The sequence below is a fragment of the Arachis ipaensis genome, chromosome B5, assembly GCF_059453495.1.
Source record: "Arachis ipaensis isolate K30076 ecotype BB chromosome B5, ASM5945349v1, whole genome shotgun sequence".
NCBI lineage: Eukaryota > Viridiplantae > Streptophyta > Magnoliopsida > Fabales > Fabaceae > Arachis > Arachis ipaensis.
Window position 1 is genome coordinate 4,966,356 of NC_142440.1, and position 25,895 is coordinate 4,992,250.

The window sequence follows — 25,895 nt, forward strand, 5'->3', positions numbered from 1 at the left end:
CGTCCATATATGTGTTTTTCATGTCGTTATATTTTCATAAAAAAATATTTTTTAAATATATTTAGATACATTTAAATATAATTACGTGATAATATGATTTTATTTTTAATTTATATTGTTAAAATAAATTTATAAATAATATGTATTATTAATTTTTTGTATTTTAATATTTATAATATATTAACCAATTTTTTATTGTAAAATTAGTTTCAACTTTTTTTTCTTTAAGAATTTAGGATTTAGGATTTTGCAAAAAACAAGGACAAATAGTAAAAAAAATAACTACCAAAAAAAATCCAGTTAAATTGTTTATATATTGTTAACATTTCCTCAAATGTGTATATAATAAGTAATTTCTGAAACTTGTAGCAGCATCAAAATTTCCATGGCTTCAGCAACCTTTTTCATGGCTTCCCTTCTCTTTCTTCACATGACACTAGCCTTTGCCAACATTACCATAAATTCAACACTCTCCACCACCAACAACAACAATGCATGGCGTTCACCTTCAGGTGAATTTGCTTTTGGATTTCACCAACTCAAAGACACAAATCTCTTCATAGTTGCCATATGGTACGACAAAATACCAGAAAAAACCATAGTTTGGAGTTCATATTCACTCAGCAATCCAACACCAACAGGATCAAAGATTCAGTTAACACCAACAGGTCTAAAACTAACAACTCCCAACGGTGAATCCACATGGATAGCACAAACCAACAACCCTCTTTCCCATGGTTCTATGCTTGACACTGGAAACTTTGTTCTTGCAAGCAGTGATAACAAGAAACTTTTGTGGCAAAGTTTCAAGAACCCCACAGATACTTTGTTGCCAAACCAAACTCTTGAATCTGATGCCACTCTCACTTCTAGATTGACTGATACAAACTACACAAGAGGGAGGTTTCAATTCTATTTTCAGAATGACACCATCATGTTAAGTCCTCTAGCATGGCCTACCGAATTTCGCTATGATAATTACGATGTTTTCGGACATGCTGCACGCTTGGTGTTTGATGAAAGTGGTGAGATATATCTGGAGACAGAGAATGGTAATAGAACAACACCACAAGCTCCTAAATGGCAACCCAACTTAGCTCTTGATCCTAGGAACAATTACTATAGAGCTACACTTGATTACTTTGGAGTTTTGACTCAATATGTTCATCCAAAGGACTCAAATTCTCAGCAAGGGTGGAGAGTTTTAAGGTACACTCCTAGTAACATTTGCACAAGTATTTTCAATGATTATGGAAGTGGTGCTTGTGGTTACAATAGCTATTGCTCCATGGAAGAACAGAGGCCTACTTGCAATTGCCCTGATGGGTATACTCTGATTGATCCAAGCAATGTTTTTGGTGGATGCCAACCGAATTTCACTCTTGGTGGTTGCGGAGCAGATAATTATGGCGAAGAATTGCAAGCGCGCCCAGAAGATCTATATAATTTTAGTGTTTTGAGTGATGTGGATTTTCCTCTTAATGATTATGAGCAGATTCAACCTTACTCTCAAGATGAGTGCCAACAAGATTGTTTACATGATTGCAATTGTGCTGTTGCAATCTATACCAACAATCAAACCTGTTGGAAGAAGAGGTTGCCTCTTTCTAACGGAAGAGCACAAAGTGGAGGCCAAACAATACTTATCAAAACAAGAGTTGCACCTCTTGGCATTCCCACTGGTGCTGAATCAAAGAAAGATCATAATAAGATTAAGCCAGGTTTTCATGGATTACTTATTGGATCGCTTGTCATCAATGTTGTACTCCTGGCTGCAGTTCTTTTGGCTTTTCACCTGAAGAAGCGAAAAAGGGACATCAAAGTCTCAAGTCTTCTAGAAACAAATCTGCATTCTTTTAGCTATGAAGCACTGAATGTTGCGACACGGGAGTTTAGCGAAGAACTGGGAAGGGGTTCCTTTGGCATTGTTTACAAAGGAACCATAGAATCAAGGTTTTATAATGTGGTGGCAGTCAAGAAGCTTGACAGATTGGCACAAGAAGGAGAGAAGGAATTCAAGGCTGAGTTGAGTGCCATTGGTAAAACCTGCCACAAGAATCTGGTAAGGTTGATTGGATTCTGTGATGAGGGAACTAACAGAATGCTTGTCTATGAGTTCATGAGCAAAGGTGCTCTGGCAAACTTCCTATTTGGACAAACCAAACCCATTTGGGATCTCAGGGTAAGGTTTGCTTTGGGGATTGCAAGAGGGTTGGTGTACTTGCATGAAGAGTGTGACACTCCCATCATTCATTGTGACATAAAACCTCAGAATATACTCATAGATGATAACTTCAATGCAAAGATATCTGACTTCGGGTTGGCCAAGTTGTTGTTGTCTGATCAGAGCAGGACCAACACCATGATCCGAGGAACAAGAGGTTATGTTGCTCCGGAATGGTTCAGGAATGTTCCTGTGACGGTTAAGGTGGATGTTTATAGCTTCGGTGTTATGTTACTAGAGATCATTTGCTGCAGAAGGAGTGTGCTGATGTTGGAGTCCGGGGAGGAAGAGAAGGCTGTGCTGACTGATTGGGCTTATGATTGCTTTGTAGAAAGGAGAATAGATGCTTTGGTGGATGATGATACGGAGGCTATAGCTGACAGTGGAAGGTTACAAAGGTGGGTGAAGATAGCAATTTGGTGCATTCAAGAGCATCATGAAATGAGGCCAACAATGGGGATTGTGTTGCAAATGCTTGAAGGCTTGGTTGAAGTCTCCAATCCACCATCACCCTTTTCTTTAAATCCAGTTTCTTCACTGCCACACAGCCAAGAACCATAATAAAAAGGGGGCAAAAAGATATCCCTGCCAGTGCTTTGATTTTGATTTTTATTTAGTATGTACAATTTACATAGCGAATGGTTATCTTGTATTTTCAACTCTCTTAACTAGTTGTAATTCATGCATAATGAAAAATCCGTACTTTTTAGGCTCATTTGTGATTCTCTGAACACAACTTATGATCATATATTCATATCTTCTTCGGTAACGTTTTTTGTAATATGCTGTTAGTTACAGGGGCTGCCTGTTATAGACGATGTCCTTGGACCATGCATATCCAGACATCTTCGCATGATTGAATTGTCTCAAAACTCCATCCATTAATCAACGATATTTTAACTCTCACTGCATTAAATCTTAAATCGAAGAGCATCCATTTCCTAGACGCTTTATGAAAATAAAATCTGAGCATAGCACTGGCACATTCAGTAAGCAGATACATGGATTTCTTCAACATGAAACTTGACAGCCTTAGCCCTTAGAATCCATCCTTGGATTTCTTTGATACAGCAATGACATTGAAGTTGATGGAGTCTGGATTTTTCTGGATCATGCTCTTAATCACTTTAGCTGCATCCTGTTGTAATCAAGAGACATTAGTTTTTCTGAAAAATACAACTAAAAATATAAAAGAGAGAACAGTTATTGCAACTTAGAAGAATGCATCAACACAATGCAAAAGGAGCATACACGTGATATATGCAAATTTTTAAGCACAGCCTGTGGCCAGATTTTCCAAGATGATTCCTTGTTTTTGGGCAGTCCAACAGTTAAACAAACTCAAAGCATTACCAATCCCTATAAAATTGGTCTTAAAAGGACGAATGTTTCAGTCAAGGCAAATTGTCCGAGCCATTTTAAAAGCACAACCAGTCCGTTGTTTCTTCATGCATCATTTAAATTCAAAGCCCTCTACCAGGACAATAAAATCATTTGGCAACACTAACGATTTCGTTTGAACATCTTTCGGGAACAAACAATTATTGCCTATGCAATATATTTACCTTCAACAAAGTACTTGGCGAAGATGGACCATGAGATATTGGCTCTGACTTTCTTCCATCAAGCTCATAAAGTTGACCTGAATGGGTTTAATTACACAGAAATTAATCGGGTAAATGTAACCAAAATAAAGGGGATGAGGGAAAAGCCTCATATATATGCAGTTATATAAAGAAATTACCATCCACACAAGCAAAGCAGATAAAATGAGCATATGCATTATCTGCTGCCTGCATTACAAATATTTGAAAGACAAAAAAGGGGGTAAGTTGACAGATTGAATTAAATATAAGCATCATACTAACAAGGCCTAAATTGATTCAAGTACATCGGATTAAAATTTTAAAGATATGAAAAAAATGACCATTTTAACTACTATATCAGTATGACTGAATCACTAATATATCATTTTCACATCATCCTCCATTTACCTCTGTATCGCCAGCATTTGCTGCCACTGAATGAGCAACTTCCATTTCTCCATCATTCTCAAGGAATTTTGCACGCTGTACGATACAAAAGTTCAAACAAGTAAAATTTAGTAATATTTCAAGCTCATCAATAGCATGTTTTCCCGGCAGCACATGTGGATATACATAAAGGAAGATACAAAGTCCAGGCAGAGAGGAACAACCTGCATTGGATCCATGCTTGCAGTAGATTTAAAGAACTTATCCAAGAATGACCCCTCAACTGACAAAATCAACACCGACCGAGTGAGAAATAATGGTTGATGTCTTAAAAGTCTATTCCATCTACTACTGAAGACTTACCAAGCTTAATCTCAGACGTGGGGTTGCCAAGAGCATGAAGCAATCCTACTGTACCACAAGCATTACCCACAGTTTGCTTCATAAAATACACTTTACTGCTATATTCCTAAAAAAATCCCTCAAAAAAGGTTGTTCATAATAAAAAAATCAAGGATAATGCGCTATGTGCTAACCAGAATAGAATTTTATTGTTTTTCTGAATATTGAAACATGCATGTAAAGTGTCTTAAAATTGAAAATGAATATCCACAAACAGATTATGTGCACTCACCCTTTTTTCATGTTCCTGTTGCAACCTCTCTTCTTCAGTCTGGTAATATCAAAATGTTTTAAAAAATCAGAAGAAAAGAAACAGAATAGTCACATTCATGTGCATAGAATAAAAAAATAAAATAAAAAAAAAAAGAAAAAGAAAAGGGAAACCTGAGTGGTTATAGGATAAAGGAAAAGAACAGCAAGAACAGGCTTAGGAACCATTTCGAGAAGCTGATCATCTAAGCCATAAACATCACAGCATTCTGCTTCATCCTGTGGAAGCCCAAGCCCCCATAGGAACTGCAACAATCATCCAAAAAGAACACACTTAAATTATGCGTTCATGTTCAAAACTATTCGGCAATAAAAATTTGTTACTGTCATAATCTTAATTGCATTAGAACCTAACTGCGAGAGAGGATTAGTAGGAAAGAACCTGGTTCATGACATCAGGATTAGCTTCGAGAGGAAGCCACCTTTTAGAGGAAGCAGAGGTGCTTTGTTGTACCGACGCCATTGTTTTTGTTAAAAGTTTTTTGCTTCTTTCCTTCCCACTCCAGGCACACACTTCTCGACTTCTCGTTTTCATTATTATTTATACTTTTATTTAGTCTTCTGTTGGGCCTTATTGGGCCTGAGTCTACACCAACCAGGCCCAGTATTTCAACAAACGAAGCCTAGCCCATTTAACCACATGCCCCTCTCTTGTTTCAGCTTTTCAGTTGACATACATATTCTACAGATATGCAGTATGCAGCAAAAACTGTTACTTCGTTTTTATAATATTTCATGATGGCTTTTATTTATCTATTCTGGAATAAGTAGAAGTTATTATAAAATATTCCTAAATATTAGAAAAAACAAAATATTTTTTTCGTTTTTATAAATTTTATATTGACTTTTGTTTCATGAGTGAAAGTGAGGAAATAACTAGAAGTTTTAGGAACCAGAAAGAGTACTGGAACAAAAATGTTTATTACTAAGTGTGACGTGGGTAGTTATTCAGTTAAAGTTTTTCGTTGCTTGGAAGAACACATCAGCATATAAAAATTACAGATGGATTCGGTGCTGGAGTATTCAAGTAGGGTAATAACTAATAACAACTATATGTCTAAAGCATAATAAGAGGCGAAAATTTGATGTTTGAAAAAGCTTTATTAAAAGGTGAAAATTGATATATCTAAAATACTTAGGGTGCGTTTGATTTGCGTTTTTAAATCTGTTTTCATTTTTAATGTTCTCTGTTTTCTGAATTTTATGAAGAAAAAAGTGAAAACAGGAAGTAAAAACAAAACACAGGATTTTATTATTTTCACTATATTCACTTTTTCCTTCACAAAATTCAAAAAAACAGAAAATATTGAAAATGAAAATACAAATCAAACACACCCTTATTTTCCGTTTGTATAACAAAACAATATGACACATTTTACTAGAAGGATTTGGCTCTTCATGTTGTTGCTGCACTTTAGAATTAGAAAGTAAAACACCTTAAAGGCTTAAACTATTGACGAGAGCATCTTAACTCGCCATATTTTGCATGACCCTCCTGAAAGGCCATATCTTTTGTTTTAAAATTATACTGATATCACAAGTTGAGGTGAGAACATAAAAATTGGTGGTGTTATATAGTTTTACAAGAACACAATTGCAAAAACAAAATCCATTAGTTCTTAAAGGACCACACAACCATTGGTACCAAACATTACAGGTGGAGAAGAATTGAATTTATTGAATGTTTGATTCAAAACATCAATGACCACCTCATGATTTAACCTCCCTAGCATTCAAGAAACAACTAGCCATGGTGATACTCCTTTCATTCACCTTTGTAGTTTGGCTTTCTCTTCTCAACAAATGCAGCCAAGCCTTCCAACCTATCTTTGGTATTCAAAGTCATCTCATAGCATGCTTCTTCCAAATCTGCAGCTTCTGCCGGATCTATTATCAGAAGTCCCTCCTCAATTGCTCTTTTACCAGCCCTTACCGCAATCGGACCCTGCAAGAGAATTTATTTGCAGTTAATGCTAGTATGCTGCTTGCTTTGCTTTCAATTCCCAAAAACCACAATTTAGTAAGTTTCTTTATGATTAGTACTCGAATTTAAACTAACTAAACTTGCCAATATACAGGACCAAGTAAATAATTGGCAATTACAACACAACTAAAAATAGGGATCATCTAGAAATCCATAGGGGAAACTAGTTTTACTTAAGACCCCCCATGTTTTAATATCTTCAAAATAAAGAAAGTGAAAAGACAACCATAATTCAGGGAAAAAAAAACACTTTCTCTTGAATTTTAATTGATGCTGCCCAGTTACAGTGCATGATTCTCAACATGAAAGATATTTTTCAGTGATGTTACCTTCTCATTGATATTCCTGGCAACTTCAAGTGCCTTTGTGTAAGCTTCACCAGCAGGAACACAGTAGTTGGCAAGCCCTGCAGTAAATGGAACGGTACACAATGTGTTATGTGTTCAAAGATATTCTTGTACCTCCAAATTAGTTAGAGTTTATTAAACAATGATAAATATGGTGGGAACTAATCAGCATACCTAGAGCCTCAGCTTCTCTGCCGTAAACCCTTCGACCGGTCAATATAAGATCCTTTGCTATTGCCTTACTGATCAATCGAGGTAGTCTTCTTGTTGCACCAGCCCTGTCCAAATAATAATTCTATTAAGGCATTTCATTTTACACCATATGTTGATAATTGGGCTGTTGGTACACTCGTTTGAACTTGCATCGGCAGGAGAAATAAGTTGTTCTCCAAGCCAAAGCATTAAAAACATATGATGATAACCAAATCAAACAATCATTGAAAAAAGTAAAAGAAAAAAGATTCAAATTCCCCACTTCAATTCATCTTATTTAACAAGTATATTCTTCATTAACTGTCTTGAAATTGTATCATTCATTATCTGTTGGTAGTGAGCAGAACTAGTTTAGATATAGAGTTGAAAGTCACAATAGAAGTGATGCAGTATGGCTATGTGAAGATCTAAAGATCTAAATAATATATACCCCGGGATTATAGCATGTCCTGTCTCTGGCAAACCCAAGACAGCATCTTCTCCTATAAGCCATGAAAGGGAAAGAAAATCAATTTATATAATATTTCAATTTCATTATAAGCATATAAAATATACAGATAGAGTTTGTGATTAATCTGTCATGTTTAAGTACCGCATATTCGAAAGTCGCATGCCAGGGCCAGTTCAAGCCCACCACCCAATGCTGCCCCTTCAACAGCAGCAATAGTTGGTATGGGAAGCCTCTGAATAGGAAATGACAAAGTTAAGTAATTCATACAAGTTTCAAGAAGGTAGGTTCACAGAGATGCAAAATCAGAACAAAGAGTAATTTCACTCACAGAACTGAAAAAACTAAAAGAGTAACTTCATAGGCATTAACACAAACAGGTTAAGGTCATGGATACAGAGTTCGATTATATGATGTGTGGATTGTGTTGTTCTGTTGTTCAAGTAAAATTAGCGAGTGTTAGATATATAATCGTTCATATACCTCTAGAAATGAGAAAGTTGCGCGAAGAGCTTTGGAATATTCCCGAACCTCAAATGCAGTAAACGTCTTGCGTTCCTATAAGTAACAATAGTAACACAATATTTGAATGAAGTTAATTTCAAAATGCAGAGGGTGATATAAATTTATTATACCTTCAAATCGGCACCAGCACAATAGACACCAGGAACTGAACTGGTGATGATGGCAACATTAGTGGAAGAATCTTGATTAATCAACTCTAATGCATGCTTTAACCCTCTCATTAATTTGGTGTCTATGGCATTCTTATTTTTAGGCCTATCCAAAGTTACCTCAACAATCCCTGCCCGAAAAAAAGAATTAAGTAAAATTACAGGTATACCCTCGGCAGTTACACCATGATCAACAAACTTAAATCTTACCAGAATCTGAGTGCTGGAGTTTTTGAAGCTTGACGAACTCAGAAGCGGAAGGCTCCAAAATGAGGGTCCGTTGGGTCTGATACTGATAGTGATGATGAGTGGCGATGTGGTGAGGTTGATGAGAAACTGTAACGAAGCTCAAAGAAGCTTTATACTGATAAGCTATCACATTGGAAATGGAGTCTCTACCCACACTCCGGCTCAGTGATCTCAACGCATGCATCATTTTTTCTTCTTCTCTCTTGAGCTTTAGATTACTAACTAAGCTTTTTTTTTTTTTTTTCTTATTTGCAGGATGGCAGCCAAAAAGGAGAATGATGAAATCGTTGCATTTTTATATTAATTAATTGATATCGATGGTGGTGCTGACAGTGCGCTCATCTCTAGACAAGATAAGGTTCCAAACTGTACGAAATTCATTTATTAGGTGCACCACTATTATTGGCTGTTGTCTCAATTCTAAACTCTCTCTTGGAATTTTCTTTTTTTTGTTCAAACACGACATCAGATAAGATAAAATAATAAAAAAATAAAATTCTGTATTATTATATTTTGTTTAACAATAAATTAAAATAAATTATAAAAAATTTATTTATTTTTTTATTAAAAATTTTTAAATAAAATATAATAATAAAAAATTAATAAAAATAATAAAAAGATAAAAAATAAATTATGTCTTTTATGAATGTCATTTATTTTTATTTGTCAAGATGAACACAAAATACGATAGGTCAAAAATTAATCTGTTATGGATTAAAACTCTATTTAAGAGTCTGTCGTTCCTAGCCAATAAATTACTGTATGCATAAAATAAGATACGAATTCCGACACTTATTTAAATGAACAAATAAACAAACCACTCCAGTAACTCAAATTAGTTTACGGGAGCCTAATTTCTATCCAATGGCACTTTAAAAGACTACAACAACTGCCACTTATACACATGCGTGAGCCACAGAATTTTCCTTCTTTTAGAAAGTTGAGTGGATGGGCAGCCTTTCCTTTTTTATATCCATCAAGAGACAGAAGATGGGCCTAATCCAATATAATGATATGATGGTACTGATTCGGGCTATAGAATCAACCCCCTCCCCCTTTTTTTTTTGTAAAGATAACTTTGTTTATGAAAATCAAAATGAATTGCATAATAATCAGTTAATCACTAAGAATCAATTATCAAATAATTTTTTCGAAATTTCTTTAGTAAACGAATGAAGGTGGGCTAAAAATAATAATTACAACTAAGTTTTCGAAATGTATGTTGTACAAGACATTTTTATTTTTTATTATAAAAAGAATAATTTTTATTAGTAATTAAAAAATATTTTGTACCATAATACGATTCTAATTTTTTAGGATAAAATATTTTTTTAGTATCTAACATTTGGAATTTTTCTTTTAATCTTTTGGTAATTTTTTTTTTAAAGTATTTTTTTTCAATTATAATTTTCTTCTAGATAGTGACAAATATCATAATTATAGTAGTCATAACTCATAAGGATAGTTGTAATGATTTGAGAGCAGAAAGTAATAAAATAATAAAAAAAAATAACAATAGAAAAAGAATTTTAAAAATGCATTTTCTGAAGAAAAAACTTTAATTTTAACTAACAAACTACAATGAAACAAAATATAATATTTAGAATAAAAATATATCATTTCAAACATTAGAAAAAAAAATTAAAATTTAATCTGAATATTAGAAATTAAAACAATAATTTACCAAATCTTTTATCATTCTGTTAATATAAAAGAGACATACATTAGAGATAAAACGTTTTTTTTTTTTTTGGTCCGGAGATAAAACATGCTTAAAATATTAGAAATTAAAACAATAATTTACCAAATCTTTTATCATTCTGTTAATATAAAAGAGACATACATTAGAGATAAAACGTTTTTTTTTTTTTTGGTCCGGAGATAAAACATGCTTAAACGGGAAAGAAACAAAAACTTAAAATTTACTTTCTCATTTGATCTTAAGACAACTTTATTTTCCCAGCACGAAGAAAAAAATATTACATAGACCAATCTAAATTTGGTGAACACAATCAAATAATAAACTTTTTGCTTGTTCAATTGATTAGTGTTACACACTTACACACCATTCGACAAGTAGATTATCAACATCGATTTCGTCCGAAAACTAGAAAGTAATAAAAACTCACTGCACAATTAGCCTTGAGCAGTTGAAGAACATGTCTCTAACAATATTTTCTTATAAAACCCTATGAACCCATTTCTCAAGCCTAAGTTGCTTCAGAGCAGGCCCAACATACGGTTTACCCTTTTGAGGGCATTTCCATTTCCCTGTAATCTCAATGACATTGGATTGTTGAACATTTGTTACATCTATTAATGCCTTTCTCTTTTTGACAGCTTGCTTTTCACAGGCCAATGGAACTGTTCCTGTTTTTGTTGAACATTGTAGTGATACTATTTCTGGTTTCTTCCAAGAATTTTCACCATTGGGTTTGGCACATTTGTCCTTCCTTGTTGAAATAAATCCATCATTTTCTTTATTTCTTGTACAAGTTGAACTCGTTCCTGAGGATCTTTTACATAAACTTATGCTCACATCAACCGTGCCATGTTGGATCTTAGCTTCTGATTTTGCTTCTCTGATATCATTATTTTGTATCATTTCTTGAATTCTATAGCCTGAACTTTTCTTGACATCTAATGGCACTATCTGCGCTTTTCGGCTACAATTAACGCTTCCATGATTCATCCTTATTGTTTCCCCATACTCCTTTGGATTAGAATTATGTTTCAATGTCTTATCCTGTATACATGGCTGCAAAACATTTTCCAAATGGGAAGTGCATGTAGTAGCTAAATTTTTTTCAACTGCAGTACCATTGTGACCCTGTGATTTTCAGTTTTCAACACCAGAGAAAATTAATGAACACAGATAAGTTGGATGTGTTGATGTATTGCAAGTGCAAAGTAATATGTAATCTACTTAGTATGTATTAAAAGTGTTATGTATACCCTATTACTTCTATCATAGCAAGAATGTTGAAAAAGAAATCTAGAATAGTACCCTCCTAGAAGGCTCTTCTACCCTTTTGTTTTCATCAGAAGGGCTATGATGTGGAAAACATGCTTTTGGATGATCATTTTGAGACCTGTCTTCATCTTCATTTATGACTTCTAAATCAAGCCTTTCCTTCTCACACTCACTCTCTTCTGAAACAACATCCTTAGTCATGCTATACGTATCCGGCACATAAGACTCGTATGCATAGCTGGAGAACCAGTTTCCAATATCAAGAGGCTCTGAATCAAAAGAGAAAACATAGCAAGCACAGATATACACAAAGTAACCACAGTTAACTAGTGGAAATAATCAAACATTTCACATTTTCTGTAAGATTAAACGTTTCTTGGTAGCCAAGTCAGAGTACAAACCTGAAAGGGGTGAGTCTGAGCTAAAAGAATCCAAACTCTGCCAAAAAAAAAAAAGGATTTAAAACCTTAAAAGCCCCTTCTGAGCTACACACAATAATACAGTTCGTTAAATTCCTTCTTTTTTTAATGATTATGCATTCAATTCAAAATTAGCAAGTTGAATTGAAAAATTTACCCTGGTCAAACACACTTTCTCATTGTGCTTATCATCCTCAACTACTTCATCTTGGATCTTATCAATTTCGAAATTCGCCTTTTCTTCTTCATTTTTCTGGATATTGGATCCTCTAAACTCAGATTCTTCAAACCCAAAATTTGTATCCGGATCGGGAGACTGATACTTGTAGCTTGAGAACCAATTACCAACATCAGGAGGCTCTAACAGATAAGCCCACAAAACACATTTACCAAAATGAGTGCATATTTTTCTGCTTAAAGTTTAAAACTTTAAAGAACCCCTAAGTTTCTCGTTTCTAACCCATTACTCGATTTCATGCTGTTAGGAAATTTTCAATAAGAAATTGATACATACCAGAAGGGGAATGAAGGTGAGGGAAACGAATTGGAAATCTAAACCAAGCAGGGGGGAAATCAAGTCAGAAAATTGAAAATGTAATTTTCTCAGCTGCCAAACAGAGAAAAAAGAGAACGGCAGAAGCAAAATGTGGTTGAGGATTTTACCTGGGAATCGAGGTTTTTAGGGCTTAGAATTGAATCCATGAAAACGCATCTGAAGAATCTAGGCTGGGGAGACACACGAGAAGCTGAAATAATAAAATTATGTTTAGTTCTCTTTCGGAATTTTGAATGATATGCCAAATTTTTGCATCTTCGCGGCGCGATATGGCGCCAATTTTGAAAAAGTTAAAAGAAAGAAATTATTTTTAATAAATATGATATAAATTTTAAAAGAAAGTATTTTCTCAATTTTGTATAGAAGATGAAAAAAGAATCGATATTGCTAGGTATATTCTAAAAATCAGTTCACAAATATATAAAATATATATTAAAATATAAAATATGTATTAAAAATAAATTAAAAAAGTATGTATTTATATACAAATATATTATACGATTATACCAATTTTTTGTGTGAACATAATATTTTTTTAAGAAAATTTTTATAAAAAAAAATATATTTTTTTTATGAAAAAAGAAACGTACTGTGACAGTGAGTGGCAAATTCACTAAATGAAAAATACCCATATAAAAATTAGATAGCGTTGGAGAGGTAATAAAGGATAGTTACATCTTTAACTTGCTTAACATTTAGAAAAAAACGATATTCTCTATTTATAAAATATATACTTTTTTCATCAAAATTAAAATAACATATAATTTAATCTTTTTGCTCAAAGGGAAAAGCTCAGTATACAAGCGATTAGGGCTTGTAACTATTACAAGTTCATTAACGCCTAATCCACTAAAACGCGTTGTAACTCCTACGTCACTTACACGCGCTATATAAAGATCCCGCGTTTGTATAACTACCAAATTTAAAAGATTTGTTTCCTTCTTTGTTTTCCTTCTTTCCAAATTTCATCGTTCGTCTTCTCGCGCGTCTTCTCCTGGTTTTTCGATCGTTCTTTTCTTCTCCTTTCTCATTGGTTTGTTTTTCGTCATTGACGTTAGTTCTTCTCTCTGTAACTCCAGCTTCGTTTTCTTTTCGATTTTCTGGTTTTTGAAATCAAAGTTTGAACTCGTTTTGAAGATAATAGATGATTCAACCTCAGATTGTCAGTTGAATCAGGGCGAAGTGGAGCACAAATAGGAAGGAAAACGAGATTAAGAATCAATTGATTACATGTAGCAAAGAGGAAAAATGAAACCCTCATAGCAAAGACTCATTTGATAGGAATTGGAATGATTTTCTGCTAAATTTTGGTCTTGTGGACAACAAGTGGCTTTCAGGTAGTGTTGGGTTAAAATCTGCAGCAGAGGTGTAAATTTAATTTTTTATCGGGTGTATTTATAGTCTGTGTTTGGGTGTATTATGCAGATCTCTATGCAGACCGTCATATATGGGTTCCAATCTATTTGGAATTCTGGATCACCACTTTATATTATAGTACCTGTAAATCATACATTTTGAATACACCAGAGAGAGTTTAATTAATTTTGGTCTTGTGGACAACAAGTGGCTTTCTGGTAGTGTTGGGTTAAAATCTGCAGCAGAGGTGTAAATTTAATTTTTTATCGGGTGTATTTATAGTCTGTGTTTGGGTGTATTATGCAGATCTCTATGCAGACCGTCATATATGGGTTCCAATCTATCTGGATCACCACTTCATATTATAGTACCTGTAAATCAGACATTTTGAATACACCAGAGAGAGTTTAATTAATTTTGGTCTTGTGGACAACAAGTGGCTTTCAGGTAGTGTTGGGTTAAAATCTGCAGCAGAGGTGTAAATTTAATTTTTTATCGGGTGTATTTATAGTCTGTGTTTGGGTGTATTATGCAGATCTCTATGCAGACCATCATATATGGGTTCCAATCTATCTGGATCACCACTTCATATTATAGTACCTGTAAATCAGACATTTTGAATACACCAGAGAGAGTTTAATTATGGAAAAAAAATTTACTTATAATTGGATCAAATATATTTACACCATGTGTTCAATTTCTTATAAGAGTATATAACAGTTACATTAATCAGTGACAATATCATTAGAATCTATCTGACAAAATGGACTCAATAACAATAAGGATGGCCTGGACAGTCTTATTGCATCACTTCTCCTCGCTCATATTTCTAAATTTCTCACTCAACGGATGGGTTGCACACTTTAGGTCCTTGATTTGCTGTAAACAAAGCAAAATTAGAGTTAGATATATTTCTATTATGAAAAACTGATTTGATCGAAGACATATATTTGTTCTTACATTTTTTTCAGCTTGGTTTCTGCCTGCCATTTTTTCTGAAATGAAAAATACACCCATAGATATCAGTAAGATACACCCATAGATATGAGTCAGATACACCCATAGATATCAGTCAGATATCACTCAAATACACCCAAATGATTACAGAAATACACCCAAAGGATTACAAAAAATACACCCAAACGGTTACAAGAATTCACCCAAACCAAAATTCGTTGAAGTACATCTTATGCATAATTCAGAACTCTTTCTCTTTCTCCTCCTCATTTTCTGCTGCTTCTTCTTCTTCAAAAACGATTTTACCATGAAAAATCGAAAAAAAAAGAAGAGAAAACAGAGAGAAAAGACGTAAATGAAGAAGAAGAAAAAGAGGAAAACGAGGAAGAAGAACGTGCAGAAACGAAAGAAAAGGAGAAGAAGAAGAGTAAGAGGAAGAAGAACGTGCAGCAAGAAGAAGAAAAAGAATTTTAGAAACCATGAAAATCGAAAAAAAAAACGAAGAAGAAGAAGAGGAAGAGGAAGAGGAAGAGGAAGAGGAAGAGGAAGAGGAAGAGGAAGAGGAACCGTTTGAGTGGGGCGCGTGTAGTTACGCTCCATTCAAAATGAATTAATGCGCGTGTTAATGAAGTTTGGGCTGATAACTTGTAAAACTTGTACGGCCTTTTTACTTGTATGTGTAGCAGGCCCCTTGCTCAAAATACTATAATAGTAATAATAATATATTTATTATTATTACAATATATATTTTTTAAATATTTTTTATCACATGATACAAAATATTTTAATTTGTTTATTACATTAATATTAAATAAAATTTAGACTCATTCTTAAATGTTTTATATTCTTATTAATTAAACAAATATTAACTCTCTATTTATTATATATGGTTCAAATCTAAAATTTATAGTTGAGTTAAAAATTTTAAAGTAAAAATTTAAAGTATTTTATTTTTTTATTTTTCCTTTCTTAAATTTGATGGCAAGTTAATTTTCACGAAATATTACACTCTTCACTTTTTCCGGACAAATTAGCCTTTGCATAAAATTTATTATATTAATAATCATATAATATATAAAAAAATTAAATTAAATATTTTTGTAATAAATTTAAATATTTTATATTGTGTAAAATATTAAAAATATATAAAATGTATTATTATTATTATTATTTAAAATGTATTATTTGGATCAAGTTAAGTACATAAAAAATAAAGATGGAGAGGTTCTCAAGATGAGAAGATTAATAAAAGGTGCAAGAGCTAATTCTACGAGTTATTTAATGAAGAACAGAAGACTCTTCCAAGCCTTGGTTGGTTATACACAAGAGAAGAAGATCAAAACTTCGACTACTATCGAAAGATTCGAGACTTTGAGGTAAAAGAGGCTCTAAAGCGGATGAAAAATGACAGAGTAGTAGGACCCGATAATATTTCGATTGAAGTTTGGAAGGCCTTGAAGAGAAAGGTATCAATTGGTTAAACAAGAATAAGGTTAAAGATGATGTCAGATGAGCGGAGAAAGCACCTTGGTACTTATCTACAAGAATAAGGGGGATATATAAAGTTGCGAAAACTATAGAGGGATCAAGTTCATGAGCCATACCATGAAGTTATGAAAAAGGGTGATAGAACGGAAGTTGAGCCAAGAGACACAAGTAATAGAGAACCAATTTGGTTGAACAGGATCTTAAGTGTATCTTAACAGAGAACAAAAGTTTTAAGTATCTTAAGTGCATCATACATGATAACGAAGAGATTGAACATGATGTAAATCATAGGATCCAAGCAGGTTGGTCAAAATAGCGGAGTGCGTCGGATTTTATATGTGACAAAAAGTGCCTTTAAAACTCAAAGGTAAATTCTATCGCACTACTATCAGACTGGCTATACTTTATGGTACAGAGTGTTGGGCGGTCAAAGGGGAGCACGAAGATAAGTTAAATGTGGCAGAGATGAAGATGTTGAGATGGATGAGTGGTCATACGCGATTAGATAGAATAAGGAGCGAAGATACAAGAGAGAGAGTTGAAGTAGCACATATTGTGGAAAATATGGTAGAATTCCGTCTTAGGTGGTTTGGACATGTGAGAAGAAGACCGACAGAGCATCATGTCAGGAGAGTGGATGAGATGGAAGATGGACAATGGATAAAAGGCAGAGGAAGACCATTCATGAGGTGGTCAAACAAAATCTACATATAAACGATCTCGCCGTAGACATGATACATGATAGAGTTCAATGACGTCTGATTCATGTAGTCGACCTTATCTAGTAAGACAAAGCTTTGTTGTTGTATTATTGTTTGAATCAATTAAATAATTATCACTAATTTGTATATAACTATAATAATTATTAAGAGAAACTCTAGAAGATCAACACTTAACCAATAAAAAAAATGAGTAATTTCATTCTATTAGATATAATTTTACACCATTAAAAATATCAATAATGGTTTACTAGCCCTAGTATTCTTCAATTATTAATGTACTTATGGAGGATAAATTACCTTTTATTCTATATGGCCGCATCATGATAGATTTATTATGCACTTTCTCTACTATATCTCGTTCTTCGTTTGATTCTTATCTTCGTGACATTTTACGATTGTAACAATAAAATAATAAACAAACAATCCAATTTTAAAGAAAATATTTCATCAACTTTTATATTTCAATATTCTTATAGATTCTATAGTTTGAATAAAACGTTTTTAATTTGTCAGACAAGATTCAGCAATGGAGGTCATTGCTGTGAGGGAATCTACCTAAATTTCAGTTTCATACATTGCGAAGATTAATACAATGTACAGTAAAATGATTAACAATAATAATAAATTATTAAAATAAATGGAAAATGGGGACTTGCAATAAGGTAGAATACAAGACATGTAAGACTAAATTTTTGTAGCTGAATCGATTTCCTCCTGATCTTCTAATTCTTGCCGTTATCCAACCCTTCGTTTCTGTAACTATCTAATATTATATTACAGTTGTTCATTGTGCAAGCATCAAGAAGACCATGATTCCAAAGTTTGATCATGAATAACCTCCAACACCTGTAGTAAATTATAGCACGATTTAGTTTCTGAAAAAAGAAACGAAAAAGACATGGGTTTGGGAACATGTGAGATACGGACATATAGCAATCACAACAATGGATCAATAGAACATCTGAGCAAGATATAATTCCTATTTCATACATCGGGAAAAACCAGATAACAATTCTACCATACTTAATCCTGCAAAAGCATTTTATTTTTATTTATTTTTTTCTAATTGATGGATACCCACATCCTGTAGGAAGAACTATCCAGATAGTAAGTTTTCAGTGCCAACTATGCCTCTTTTCATTATCAAAGTCAGCTACATGAAAATATTTTTTGAAAGTGATTAGAATTAGATAGTAAATTAGATGTGTTCATTTTCTAAAGCCACCCTCTGGAGCATATATTTTTTTTTTTTCAAGTGATTCATATTTTACTGTTTTAGAAAGACAAAGTATGTCTCTGCATATAATTCGCTGATGATTTCTATCTGGAATCAAACTCCATAAGTCAAAATATTAATTTGTTCTTTAAGTATGAATGCTTCAAGCACAGAAACTGCATGAAATTAGAGAAATGTAAATGGAAAAAGCAGCAAAAAGATTACCAAAATAAAGCTGGGGATGAGATTAGCTGTTTTCCGTGAAGCTTGGAAAATGCCTCACATGCCCACGAAACATGGCCATCAGCCAGCACTCTGTCATAGCAATTAAAACCAACATCAATTATGCAACAATTTCTTTATTAATCATGCAGGAGTCAAAAGCATTCTAGCTTGATAATGATAACCGAAGGTACACATGTGGAAGATTAATAGGGTGGCCAGCAGTAGATACCTTTGCTTCCTCATAAAAGAGTTCCACAGATGCATGAGTTGCTTTTCATCTTTGGAAACATCCACAAAATCATCAAGCATCTGCAACATTACAGTTTAACATTATCATGGTGATTCTATATAGCGGCATTTGTAGCACTCTATATACGAGTAAACAGCAAATTTTTTATAAAGCATTGCTTGGGCAAATTAGGTGTTTGGTATTTTCTAATTAAAAAAAAATCAATTTCAATTGACGTGTCTTCAGAAAGAAGATAAAAATGTTGAAACCTTTGCTTACCCTTCGATCTTCAAGATCTGCAATGTCATCATCAACTTCATCTTCACTATCGCGATCTGATAACACTTGTTCTAGAGCCATAGGCTTAAAGTAAGACACACAAAAGCAAGAGATGAGACTTATAATCAAATCAATCATTACCAACATATGCCTATTAACAGAAGGAACACCTCAAGTCTATTAGAAAAGAATGTCAAATTACAACAGCTACACGAAATGTGTTAAATACCCCACAGGCCACATTCAACAAGTTAGCTAGAAACGCTAGAATCCAAATTTGTACATTTTATTTTCTTAATAAAAGTATTCTGCACTACTCATATTGAGTATAATATTCTATCCCTCCACAGGGGCTAGTGAAACATCAATTACATCCAAGATAACCCTTGTCCATCAAAATGAAACCATATTTTGTCCCAGTGGAAAAGAATTTAAGAGGAATGGAGAAAGATGGGGCCTTCAAGCTCCCATCAACAACTCTGTTCCAAAAAGAGAATATCTTCTGAAGGAAATAAAAAGATATGAGAAGAATTAGGATCGTAAGGTATCCTCCAACATCAAAAAATCAACCAAGAGAAAGGGAATGCAAGACAGTTAGGAAATACATACAATAAAAGGAAAGATTGCTCAACCAAAACAAATGAACTAAGCTAACCAAGGCCTAAAGCATATCACAAAAAAGAATTCCCATAATCAGTAGACACGAAAACCAGCAGCCTGTCAATATAAACAGTAAACCAGCTAGTGGTCAAAGACTCATTACAATAAAGATTAGCAATCTAGCACCATAGTAATGTATGACAGATGTTATAACATAAAAAACAAGATCCTTTACAGCCAACAAATCAAAACAGCCTTAAGTTAACTTGCATCAATGGTGCATAAAGTACACCATACATCAAACATGATAATATTAATATGCACAATTGCACATTATAGATAAAAACTATCAAGATCTTAGATATCTTATCACGTACCTGAACTCTATGTGAGTGAAAGAACTGTCTCTTCTGCAGGAGCATTCGGCTGGAGAAACAAATTTGAATTAAAAAAAAAATATTGAATTAAATTGGCCAAACCAGGAGCATCATCAAAGGAAAAGAAATAAGAAAAAATATCATTATTTCTCTCTGACACATTATATTTTATAAGAATTACAAGGTGGGATAGTCAATAGCTGATAACGGCTCATAGGAAAGGGCCAAAAATCCACTGCAGAAATACAGCGGATACTGTTGCAGCTTACATCTACACATATTTATTATATGTAATAATGACAAAATCTACTAATAAATACTCATGTAATGACGTATATCAAGAACAATAAAATCAGAGACATATCAAGACTTACAGGAAATAAAATTCATCAAAAGTATCACTAATTTTTCCTTTATACAAAAAAGGAAGAAAAAAATGACATAAAAGAAATGCAGAACGGACAAAAAACAGAGAAGATAGAAGCAAAGTGCATATGTGAAGAGAAAATACAAAGTTACTGTTATTATGAGTGGCAGAGTAGGCAAATTTATATAGAAAAAAATAAGGCTTTTCAAAATAAAATTAATATCACAAATCTGCCATCCTTTTTTTATTATTGGAAAAGGAGTTCGCACTGATATTTCAACAAACGGCTGCAATGGGCGTGGAACCACGGCAGAGAATGGCGGCTGCTATGACCAATGCAGATGATACAATAATAATGAATGCACGAGCGAAAAAAATCAATCACAGATGATAGAAACAGAATAGATACTATGACCATGCCATAATTGTGTTACATAGAAACTAGTTAAATCACATATTCATGTTCCCTTAAACAAGCATCAAGTATAAAATATCAGTTAGAGAAGCAACCATAGAGAACTCAAGAACTTTAACAAGTAAAACCTAAGCCTTCAAAAGGCAAGATATAGGTTTCTAAGAACGTACTTTTTTGAGTCAGATCGATCCATGTTTAACTTCTTTGTTTTAGCAGGCACAGCAGGATCACTTCTATATACCGACTTACTAGTTTCTGGATCTCCTGAAGATTGCGGCATGGCAATTGAAACACCTTGAATGTTGAAACTGGATGCAACATATTCAAGGCAGTCTGCAGTGCCAGGAACATCGGGACCAAATCTTTCGACAACTTGTTTTTCCATTTGTAAATTCTTCTGAATATGACATGTTTTAGACATATTCTCCCCTTTGTAGGAAAGGATATCTGCAAATAATTTTTGAGATTTTAGTCCACCCTTTTAAGGGTTTAAAGTAAAGAATTAGATAAGTATACTATTGTCACAGGATTGTTACCCTCATTCTTCTCTAGAAATCCATTCTGTGTTCCCTCTGGTGAGTCCAACTCTAGGAACTTTACATTGGCTCGTTTTTCATTTTGAACAGAGTCCTTTCGTAAACGTTTTCGGGGTCTTGAACTGTATAGATGTTGTTGTTTGAATAAATTAAAGTCAACAATCTTGCACAATATTATATGAACTGGTTCGAGATAGCATTGAATATATACAAACAACCAACCAGAAGATGAAGGTTTGTGATTGTGGATTTACTCCATCAGCAACACTCTGTATACATATTATAAATTTGATAACAAAATAAGCAGCTAGCAAACAAAAAATCCATTCATCTCAAATGAAAATGCATTGCCATAACATATCTAACATATATACATAATCAACTGATGAGGCAAACCTTGGCAATGTCCAAGACACACCATTGTTTGGTGCATAATTCACACACCTTCAAGGACAGATTTTCAAACAAGTTCTACAGGATAGGATTAGACATTTGACCTCTAGTCCTCTATTAATTTATTTAGTGTAGAGCTCATGATCTTTTAGAGGATTTTTACTCTCAGATTTGTTGAGATATTTGAAAACTATGCTTCATAAATAGCTTTTTTCATCTGATTGTTTCTTGCTCTTGTAAGGAGGATCTCTTATCTTCTCTTTTTCTTGTATTATTATTCTTTCCGTCTTAATGATATTATTCATTTATCAATTAAAATAAGAAAGTTTAGACAATATATTCTGGGGTTACAAACACTAAGCTAAAATATTGCTCAAATAACAACACTTGTGAATAGCCAAACATCAATAAAGCAGTCAACAATGGAAATAAAGATCATTAAGTGGTAATCAAGTTGAGCTATCCAACATCATTTTAGCTTGTTACCATAGAATCCTGGCTCTTGATAAAACATTTTATAAAAATAAACAACAATGTATTACATGAACTTTCCTCTCCCTCCTTTTTAATCCCCAATGTAGCCCCCAGTGAATTGCTTGATGATTTAATCAACAGTAAAATTGTAAGCAGTGTACAATCCCTAAGAAAAGCAAACCATTAGGCATAAGCCCATAAGTCAAACATTAAATAAGGTTCCTACCTCTGATCTCAATATATCAATTTTTACCGAGACGTTAACTGCTTGGTAATCATCAGTCACCTACAAAATAAAACAAGAATATGTCAAAAAAAGCTCTTACAAAATAATCCATGAGTTAAAAAGTTTAGTTCACAATAAAAATTGCGCACCCAGAACTCAAAGTTGAATAGATCATGTGATGAACAAAGATGAAATCGCAAACCCTGCATGAATAAACCAATGCTTTGATAAATTACCAAGTGAATAAATGTAACAAATACTGAATAAAGTAAGAAAATGGCAAAAAAAAAAAAAGCTTATGATAGGGAAATCACAAACCAAATCCACACATGTTCATATCATGATAACATGAACATAGCAAAAAGGGAAGTGTGGCAAACAACTCATTATTAATTTGTCCGGTTAATTCTAGCTGAATTATGAAAAAAAAAAAAAAAATCCCAGAAAAGAGTGAAAGCCCTGGCTATATCCAATCAACTTTTGTATTGAATATTTTACCACTTCAAAGCAACATTCTTGACCACTCAAACCAGAGTGGTACATAAAAATTTTGTCCATGACACACAATTTTCAAAGTCTTCAATATCCTCAATCTCAAACAAAGAAAAAGTAATAACAGCCATATCATAAATTATTAATGGAACAAGCAATGCAATAACCTATTTAAGTATAGACACTAATATGGAAATTCAACATGGACACAATAACATGTCAAATTCTCAAAATTGTAGAATCATAGATATGAGATATCAACTCTCACTTTTTCACTATTTTAAAGGCCCTATCAAAAAGCATGTATCATAGTTTCTACTTTCCATTGGCATTTCCTTTCCTGAATGAACATGTCTTGCTTGATATAGCTAAAACTAGTCATGTACAAGTACATTACAAGAGAATAATCCTTTAAAACAACTGAAAGGTTAACTTTTTAGGCCCCTCTCTATCATTGTTTTTATCTATTTCATTTACAATGACTCCAAAAAAAATAGAGATGAAAACGGTCTTGTATTGAATTAAAATCTAAGTTAGTCTATTAAAACAGGCATGCAAAAAAGTGTCCAACTCATGCCTAGTATTCAAGTTGGATCAACCCCTCCCCTCCCCCCCCCCCCCCTTTCTTTTTCTTCTCAATTGCACACAATTGGACATGTCTTCGGTGTGTGCCAAACAAAAGGCATGCTTGTGTTTATAAACAATAATAATACAACTCCCGGAGGATACCTTAAAGCTGGCACATTGCATCAAGCAAAATGGACAAGAAAAATGTTCAGTCACTGCATTTGACAAGAGACAGGATATATATCAGAATATCAGATTAGTCAAAGTCTTAAAGTCCAAATTATAAGTGGATTTAATATTCTGCACTAGAAAATGCTCAGCAATAGACAGTTGCAAGGATGTTGGAGTCGGTGAAAAGAAAAGAAATCATAGAACATTGACAGCAAGTTTGATTGCTTCTCATAAAAGACATACATGTACTATAAGAAGCCAGTGGTATAGACAAGATGTTGAATCTATTTTATCATTGAAAGTATGATATACCTTCAGTCTTTCGTATCATGTTGTAACAATCCCTGTAGTTGAAAATCACAATTCCTGCTCTCAACCTAGAAAATAGAAGCAGAAAGAGCATAATTCATGAGGCACCCTTCCATTGATTCATGTTTGGGACGACTTGCAAGAATTCACAGCTGTTGAAAGCAAATTTAGCCCATCGTGATAATTGTAAATTCCCAACTCCAACCCCCCCCCCCCCCCCAAAAAAAAAAAAAAATCTACTTAACTGTGACTATAAAGGGAGGAGCAAATATTCAGAAATAACTGGGACAATTATCATCAGTGAAGCTTATAAGTTGCTCTATGCTCTGGGGCGATTAATGCAGAAATAAACAACTAACTAATGTTACTTTCTTAAAAAGAAGACAGAGATGTGGCAAGATGCATTAACTGGAAATTAATTTAATTCCAGCAGCATAATTATAACAAGAAAGAAAATACTCTGAAAAGTTTGAATGAGCACATTAGCAATTAAAAAATGTAGTGAGTAGTGTGTTTCAGCAGAACTGCCTGAATGAAACGATATAAATGTATATAATGCTATCATATATAGCAGCATTAAGTAAATAGGAATATTTACCTCCTTTTACGCCTTGCTTTTATTTTATACCGCAGAGATCTCCTAAGAAATGAAGGCTGCAAAATTGAGATATGGCATCAGTTAAGAGAGTATAATCACGCAATGAATAATCTATCTATTCTATAATAACAATAATAATAATTATTATTATTATAGTAATGTGGCATCCACGTTAATTCTAAGAATAACAACTTTCCAAATGTGGAAGGCATACACATAACAATGTCTAGAATATCTAATATATATGGAATTCAATTCATTTTCTATCAAGGTCAGCTCACCACAACAGTTGAAGCATTTAGCTAGGGCTTCCTTCAAATAACAAAGTTTCGGTTCTTCAAATTACAGGCAGAAACGAAAACTTAATTCATAAAGGAAAATAACAAAAAAACAAAAACAAAAAACCAGTAAAAGGTTTGAAACATTATGCCTAAAATATCATATGGAATTATAATTGGAGGACGCAAAGTGAATTAATTAATAAATGAAAAAAAAAAAAGGAAGAAGAAGAAGAAGGAGAAGAAATAGAAGAATACGTTGTGAAGAGAACGACGGTAGAGGATGTTGTAAAGCTCAACAGGCTTGCAGTAAATCAAGAGGCTCTCGTCGGCGGCGGTGTCTTCGTCGCCGGAATGGTGAACGGGAGAATTTTGGCGGCACATGTTTGGTTGGTCTGAATTTCAGCTGCAAAGACAGTGTAGTTGCTAATCTGAGAGGTTTAGGTCAGAACGACGAGACGACACCGTATGGAAGCAAATGTTATTTATTGCAGAGAAGCTGAAACCGAATCCATGAGAGAGAGAAAGAGAAAGAGGGGAGGGGGGGGATGAGGAGATCTGGCGGAGAAGAAGGAGGGGGCCCCACTCTGAGAACCTAATCCAAATTTTGAACCCAACACTCCTTAATTCTAATTATGGGCAACGATGGTTCATTTACGATTGTTGTGGTCCAATTGAGCCCAAATCATCATTTAATATTGGTGATTAGTGAAGAATTTAAATGGAAGACTAGTATTCTTTCAAGACAATAAGAAAAAAACAAAAAGAAAAACTCATAAGTTGCTACGTAAAAGTCACGCCTGTTCAGTGATTGAGCTAAACTGCTAAAGTGCTCGAGCTCAACCCTCTTCCCAAAACAGACAAAAGTCTACCCGACCAAAATGTAC

At 33.6% G+C, this 25,895-nt stretch overlaps 5 protein-coding genes across 6 annotated transcripts; 1 reads left to right on the forward strand and 4 right to left on the reverse strand.

Annotated features, from left to right (window-relative positions):
* The first annotated feature begins 338 nt into the window (after positions 1-338).
* RLK1 (receptor-like protein kinase 1) lies at positions 339-2,939 on the forward strand. Its single transcript, XM_016343548.3, has one exon. It carries the CDS (start codon positions 386-388, stop codon positions 2,783-2,785), a length of 2,400 nt encoding a protein of 799 aa, XP_016199034.1. The 5' UTR covers positions 339-385; the 3' UTR covers positions 2,786-2,939.
* Positions 2,940-2,948: 9 nt separating this feature from the next.
* On the reverse strand, positions 2,949-5,419 carry LOC107642588 (ubiquitin carboxyl-terminal hydrolase 3). Its single transcript, XM_016345985.3, has 9 exons — positions 5,252-5,419; positions 4,984-5,115; positions 4,832-4,870; positions 4,561-4,666; positions 4,422-4,480; positions 4,219-4,293; positions 3,969-4,017; positions 3,790-3,866; positions 2,949-3,362 (listed from the first exon to the last, which is right to left on the reverse strand). Exons 1-9 carry the CDS (start codon positions 5,402-5,404, stop codon positions 3,264-3,266), a joined length of 789 nt encoding a protein of 262 aa, XP_016201471.2. The 5' UTR covers positions 5,405-5,419; the 3' UTR covers positions 2,949-3,263.
* A 930-nt stretch (positions 5,420-6,349) lies between these two features.
* Positions 6,350-9,180, reverse strand: LOC107642590 (putative enoyl-CoA hydratase 2, mitochondrial). The gene is made up of 8 exons (XM_016345986.3): positions 8,746-9,180; positions 8,497-8,666; positions 8,345-8,419; positions 8,006-8,096; positions 7,844-7,895; positions 7,375-7,478; positions 7,183-7,259; positions 6,350-6,814 (listed from the first exon to the last, which is right to left on the reverse strand). The coding sequence occupies exons 1-8, from the start codon at positions 8,969-8,971 to the stop codon at positions 6,635-6,637; spliced, it is 975 nt and encodes a 324-aa protein (XP_016201472.1). The 5' UTR covers positions 8,972-9,180; the 3' UTR covers positions 6,350-6,634.
* Positions 9,181-10,754: 1,574 nt separating this feature from the next.
* Positions 10,755-12,939, reverse strand: LOC107640001 (ATP-dependent caseinolytic protease/crotonase family protein). Of its 2 annotated transcripts, none has more exons than XM_088489151.1 (6): positions 12,841-12,939; positions 12,692-12,729; positions 12,335-12,506; positions 12,160-12,196; positions 11,792-12,027; positions 10,755-11,614 (listed from the first exon to the last, which is right to left on the reverse strand). In XM_088489151.1, the coding sequence occupies exons 1-6, from the start codon at positions 12,877-12,879 to the stop codon at positions 10,964-10,966; spliced, it is 1,173 nt and encodes a 390-aa protein (XP_088345277.1). In that variant the 5' UTR covers positions 12,880-12,939; the 3' UTR covers positions 10,755-10,963. The 2 variants fall into 2 exon arrangements, with proteins under 2 accessions (XP_088345277.1, XP_088345278.1); XM_088489152.1 differs by having other exon boundaries at positions 12,335-12,535; positions 12,688-12,729.
* Positions 12,940-17,684: 4,745 nt separating this feature from the next.
* VRN2 (VEFS-Box of polycomb protein) lies at positions 17,685-25,895 on the reverse strand. The gene is made up of 14 exons (XM_016345987.3): positions 25,267-25,895; positions 24,731-24,786; positions 24,136-24,200; positions 23,815-23,867; positions 22,743-22,796; positions 22,594-22,653; positions 21,723-21,769; positions 21,501-21,622; positions 21,135-21,411; positions 20,183-20,231; positions 19,206-19,289; positions 18,927-19,006; positions 18,698-18,787; positions 17,685-18,102 (listed from the first exon to the last, which is right to left on the reverse strand). Exons 1-14 carry the CDS (start codon positions 25,390-25,392, stop codon positions 17,979-17,981), a joined length of 1,287 nt encoding a protein of 428 aa, XP_016201473.1. The 5' UTR covers positions 25,393-25,895; the 3' UTR covers positions 17,685-17,978.

Coding starts and splice junctions, on each gene's coding strand:
- VRN2 (XM_016345987.3), bottom strand. CDS start 25,392: ATGTGCCGCCAAAATTCTCCCGTTCACCATTCCGGCGACGAAGACACC. Junction 21,623..21,722: donor TCACAAACCTTCATCTTCTG/GTTGGTTGTTTG, acceptor ACATCTATACAG/TTCAAGACCCCGAAAACGTT. Junction 20,232..21,134: donor GATCGATCTGACTCAAAAAA/GTACGTTCTTAG, acceptor TTGTTTCTCCAG/CCGAATGCTCCTGCAGAAGA.
- LOC107642588 (XM_016345985.3), bottom strand. CDS start 5,404: ATGAAAACGAGAAGTCGAGAAGTGTGTGCCTGGAGTGGGAAGGAAAGA. Junction 4,018..4,218: donor CAAATGCTGGCGATACAGAG/GTAAATGGAGGA, acceptor TTTGTAATGCAG/GCAGCAGATAATGCATATGC. Junction 3,867..3,968: donor CTGCTTTGCTTGTGTGGATG/GTAATTTCTTTA, acceptor AAACCCATTCAG/GTCAACTTTATGAGCTTGAT.
- LOC107640001 (XM_088489152.1), bottom strand. CDS start 12,879: ATGGATTCAATTCTAAGCCCTAAAAACCTCGATTCCCAG. Junction 12,028..12,159: donor CTCAGACTCACCCCTTTCAG/GTTTGTACTCTG, acceptor CTTTTGATTCAG/AGCCTCTTGATATTGGAAAC. Junction 11,615..11,791: donor TAGAAGAGCCTTCTAGGAGG/GTACTATTCTAG, acceptor TGAAAATCACAG/GGTCACAATGGTACTGCAGT.
- LOC107642590 (XM_016345986.3), bottom strand. CDS start 8,971: ATGATGCATGCGTTGAGATCACTGAGCCGGAGTGTGGGTAGAGACTCC. Junction 8,667..8,745: donor ACTCCAGCACTCAGATTCTG/GTAAGATTTAAG, acceptor TTTTTCGGGCAG/GGATTGTTGAGGTAACTTTG. Junction 7,260..7,374: donor CAGAGAAGCTGAGGCTCTAG/GTATGCTGATTA, acceptor CATTTACTGCAG/GGCTTGCCAACTACTGTGTT.
- RLK1 (XM_016343548.3), top strand. CDS start 386: ATGGCTTCAGCAACCTTTTTCATGGCTTCCCTTCTCTTTCTTCACATG.